We start from the raw sequence: 5,000 nt of genomic DNA, 5'->3' as shown, positions 1-5,000 counted from the left end.
TTCCTGTAATAGTCATTTTATTATTATTATTAGTAATGATACAAACAGGTAACAGTACATGCAGCACCAGTTACACAGGTACATAACATTAAATCAGTAATACACAACGAAAGCTTTAACTAAATAAATGAAAAAGATGAAATAACTGTTTTAAAAGCTTCAAGGTTCTTGGAAGATTAAATAGTTTGGATATGCTTTGAAACCTCTTTCTTTTTTAAATAAATAAAGGCTTTTAAAGAGTATGTGACGCTGCAGACTGACGCAAGACCCGCACTGACGCCTCTGGGCCGCCGTACGCCGCGGGGGCGTGGCCTCCTCCCTGACCTTCTGAAGGACGAGCGCGTCAGCCAATCAGCGCGGCGCGGCGGCGCGTCAGGAGCAGTGCGCATGCGCAGAGCGCGGCGTGACACTCGTGGAGTGGAAGTGTGTAATCGGTGATCCCGGCCGGTTCATCGTCGGTGTGTAAGAGGGTGTCTGTCGGCGGATCATGTCGTGGCTCTTCGGACTCAATAAAGGTCAGGGCGGCGCTCCACCGGACGCTCCGGTTCCGCCCGTTCCTCCTCCTCCTCCTCCGGCCGGCGGCTCCGGCTCCGGTTCGGGCGACAAACCCAAGGACAAATGGAGCAACTTCGACCCGACGGGGCTGGAGCGCGCGGCGCAGGCGGCCAAAGAGCTGGACCGATCGCGTGAGTATCATTCATTCACTGTGGATGTCGCGATCACGTGAAGGGCATTGGGTCAGGGGTCAGAGGTCAGTGCTGGTTTAGTGATGTGTGACCGCTGTGACCACAGGTCACGCCAAAGATGCGCTGGATCTGGCGCGCATGCAGGAGCAGACCGTTCAGATGGAACACCAGAGCAGAATCAAGGTGAGATCCGGATCATCCCACAGAGTCTGGTCCACACTGAGTCCGGATCACACTGAGTCTGGTCCACACTGAGTCCGGATCACACAGAGAGCAGCTGCTGTCAGTCTGTCAGAAAGAGAGATGAAGCTGGATTTTCTAATTAAAGGGACAGTTCACCCAAAAATGAAAATAAGTGCATGATTTACTCACACTCGAGCCATCCCAGGTGTATGTGACCTTCTTCTATCAGACGAATCCAATCAGAGTTATATTAAAAAATGTCCTGGCTCTTCCCAGTTTTATAATGGCAGTGAATGGCTGCTGAGGTTTTGAAGACCAATAAACTGCGTCCATCCATCATAAAAAGTGCCTCTCATGGCTCCGGAGGTGGTGAATAAAGGCCTTCTGAAGCAAATTGTTGTGTTTTTGTAAGAAAAATATAATATTTGAAACTTTAAAAACTTCTAGCTTCCGCTAACTGCCGCACGCGTTCACGGATCAAGACGTCATTTTACATTTTGGGTGAACTATCCCTTTAAGCCAGAGTTTGTGAAAATACATCAGATGAAGTGTGTGTAATTAATGTAATTAATGAAATATTACACAATTATGCAACCATTTACAATAATAACAATGGAAGCCTGTTTCCAGCGCAGAATTAAGAAATAAACAGAATTGCAACTGTTTGTTTCACAATTCAGACTTTTTTCTCACATTTATGAGACATTTAATGAGACATAAACAAAATATAGTTTTTTTTCTTGCAATTCAGAGTTTGTCTCACAATTCTGATATTTGAATATTTTTTTTAACATTTATAAAAACAATAATAATATTAACAATAAATGTTTTCAGGACTCCGTAAGAACGAATCAAATATTTTCATATGTATTTATATATTTTATTTATTTTTAGGTAGAAATGCTTACAAAGTGTTTATAAATGTTTTTTTCTGCCAAAAAATAAAAAATTGTGACACTTTATTTCCCAGTTCAGACTTTTTTCCCCTTCAGTTGCAAGAAAATAGTCAGAATAGTGAGAAAGACAGAAATCAGATTGAGTTTATATCTCGCTGTTTTGACTTTTTATGCTATTGTTTATCTCAGAGAGTCTGAATTGTAAGAAAGTCATGATTACCTCGTTTATTGTTTTATCTCACAAAAGGGCTTCATGCAGTGAAGTTGCATTCCAAAGAAATAAAAATGTAGAAACTAAATCTGTTATGAAACAAGTCATGACAGCCACTGTGTAACTCATTGTAGTATTGTGGAATTATATATAATGAATATATAGGGTTTGATTTTCAGCACCTTCATAAATGAATAGAAACAGCCACAAAAACACCAGATGCACATTACTTATTCTTCATTTTGTACATGTAGACTTGAAACGTATTTAATTTTATGCTGAGAAGTTACACTTCTACACCGTTTTGTGTGTGTGTGTTGTGTGTGTCAGGAGTACGAGGCGGCGGTGGAGCAGCTGAAGGGCGATCAGATCCGCATCCAGGCAGACGAGCGCAGGAAGACTCTGAATGAGGAGACCAAACAGCACCAGGCGGTGAGTCGCGGGTCTGAGCACATGATGATGATGATGATGATGGTGGTGATGGTGATTCTTTCGTCTGCAGAGGGCGCAGTATCAGGACAAGCTGGCACGGCAGCGGTATGACGAGCAGCTCCGGCAGCAGGTGCGTTTCTTCAGACTCCCCTCACACTCGCAGACTCCCCTCAGACTCTCTTAGATTCTCAGACTTTCCTCAGACTCTTCTCAGACTCCTCTGACTTTCAGACTCCCCTCAGACTCTCTTAGATTCTCAGACTTTCCTCAGACTCCTCTGACTTTCAAACTCCTCTCAGACTCTCTTAGATTCTCTGACTCTCCTCAGACTCCTCTCAGACTCTCTTAGATTCACAGACTTTCCTCAGACTCTTCTCAGACTCCTCTGATTTTCAAACTCTTCTCAGACTCTCTTAGATTCTCAGACTCTCCTCAGACTCCTCTCAGACTCTCTTAGATTCTCAGACTCTCCTCAGACTCCTCTCAGACTCTCTTAGATTCACAGACTTTCCTCAGACTCTTCTGACTTTCAAACTCCTCTCAGACAATCTAAGATTCACAGACTTTCCTCAGACCCTTCTCAGACTCCTCTGACTTTCAAACGCCTCTCAGACTCTCTTAGATTCTCAGACTCTCCTCAGACTCCTCTCTGACTCCTCTCAGACTCTCTTAGATTCTCAGACTCTCCTCAGACTCCTCTCTGACTCCTCTCAGACTCTCTTAGATTCTCAGACTCTCCTCAGACTCCTCTCTGACTCCTCTCAGACTCTCTTAGATTCACAGACTTTCCTCAGACTCTCTTAGATTCACAGACTTTCCTCAGACTCTTCTCAGACTCCTCTGACTTTCAAACGCCTCTCAGACTCTCTTAGATTCTCAGACTCTCCTCAGACTCCTCTCTGACTCCTCTCAGACTCTCTTAGATTCTCAGACTCTCCTCAGACTCCTCTCTGACTCCTCTCAGACTCTCTTAGATTCTCAGACTCTCCTCAGACTCCTCTCTGACTCCTCTCAGACTCTCTTAGATTCACAGACTTTCCTCAGACTCTCTTAGATTCACAGACTTTCCTCAGACTCTTCTCAGACTCCTCTGACTTTCAAATTCCTCTCAGACTCTTTTAGATTCTCAGACTCTCCTCAGACTCCTCTCAGACTCGCGTCTGTTTAATGCCTCTTCCCTTCCTCCACAGCAACTGTTGAACGAGGAGAACCTGCGCAAACAGGAAGAGTCTGTGCAGAAGCAGGAAGCCATGAGGAGAGGTGAGGCTGACTGGTGTCATTCTGAAGAGCTGGCACTCGTGTTCTCCATCATCTGAACGTGATTGCGTGTGTGTTTCCACAGCGACCGTCGAGCACGAGATGGAGCTGCGGCACAAGAACGAGATGTTGCGTGTGGAGGCGGAGTCTAAAGCTCGCGCGCGTGTGGAGCGAGAAAACGCCGACATCATCCGCGAGCAGATCCGACTGAAGGCGGCCGAGCACCGACAGACCGTCCTCGAATCCATACGGTACCATCACTCACTTCTGCAGAAATATTCAGTTTCAAAGATATTTATTTCTATACATTTATAACAATAATATTATTTCAAATAAAATTAAATCCTTTTTTTTATAATTTAGCTATCTTTAGGTAAAATTGCTAACAAAATATCTATAATTGTCTTTTATTAAAAATGTTTTCATGACTCCATACAAAATAAATTAAATAGTGTTTTATTTATTTATTTATTATATATTATATATATTTTATTTTTAGGTAAAAATGCAAATAAAATATTTATAAATATCCCAGAAATAAATATACTGCTTACAAAGTGTTACCATATGCCTTTTGTACAGAAATGGTAACACTTTGTGAACAGTATATTTATTTCTGGGATATTTAAATAAATGATTAAATAAATAAATGTCAATACATAAATACAACGCTATTTAATTTTTGTATAGTCATGAAAACACTTTGTGTTTAAAACTTTCAAAATAAAAAATGTAAATAAATTTAAAATATATTTTCAGTTGTTCTTGCATTTCAATTAAATGACTATAATGTAAATGATTATATTATGATTAAATACAACACAAAATCAGAAGTTCACATTTGCGAATCATAAACGCACTTTATGGTCAGGTTTGGATGTGGTCATGTGACCGTTTCGCTGTGTGTTTCAGGACGGCGGGCGCTGTGTTCGGTGAAGGTTTCCGTACGTTTATATCGGACTGGGATAAAGTGACAGCGACGGTAAGCATTAGCGTGTGTGTGTGTGTGAGACGATCGTGTATGTGTGTGACGCTCTGAGTGTCCTGCAGGTGGCGGGACTCACTCTGCTGGCGGTGGGCGTTTATTCCGCGCGTAACGCAACCGCTGTGGCCGGACGATACATCGAGGCGCGGCTAGGAAAACCTTCGCTAGTGCGAGAAACCTCACGATTCACTGTAGTGGAAGCCCTCAAACACCCCATAAAGGTACGATGCACATGTGTTTGATGATCACTTCCTGTGCAGACAGGAAGTGCGGTGGCACTCACGCTCGTATGTATGGTTTTAGATGGCGAAGCGTTTGAAGAGCAAACCGCAGGATGCGCTGGAGGGAGT

At 42.9% G+C, this 5,000-nt stretch overlaps 1 protein-coding gene across 2 annotated transcripts in view; it reads left to right on the top strand.

The window, feature by feature from the left end:
* The first annotated feature begins 318 nt into the window (after window positions 1–318).
* The window catches only part of atad3 (ATPase family AAA domain containing 3), a 10,755-nt gene continuing 6,073 nt past the window's right edge, over window positions 319–5,000 (top strand). For both annotated transcript variants that reach the window (XM_079426187.1, XM_079426188.1), the window contains exons 1-9: window positions 319–686; window positions 793–869; window positions 2,307–2,408; window positions 2,479–2,538; window positions 3,599–3,668; window positions 3,751–3,916; window positions 4,578–4,647; window positions 4,716–4,871; window positions 4,954–5,000. The exon at window positions 4,954–5,000 is cut by the window's right edge and continues 10 nt beyond it. In XM_079426187.1, the coding sequence (XP_079282313.1) occupies window positions 488–686; window positions 793–869; window positions 2,307–2,408; window positions 2,479–2,538; window positions 3,599–3,668; window positions 3,751–3,916; window positions 4,578–4,647; window positions 4,716–4,871; window positions 4,954–5,000 (947 nt within the window). In that variant the 5' untranslated portion in view covers window positions 319–487. The remainder of the gene's footprint in view (window positions 687–792; window positions 870–2,306; window positions 2,409–2,478; window positions 2,539–3,598; window positions 3,669–3,750; window positions 3,917–4,577; window positions 4,648–4,715; window positions 4,872–4,953) is intronic.

The sequence above is a fragment of the Barbus barbus genome (genome assembly GCF_936440315.1).
Source record: "Barbus barbus genome assembly, chromosome: 9".
NCBI classification, from domain to species: Eukaryota; Metazoa; Chordata; class Actinopteri; order Cypriniformes; family Cyprinidae; genus Barbus; species Barbus barbus.
Note: the sequence above shows the minus strand (reverse complement) of the source record. Positions and strands in the feature narration are given on the sequence as shown.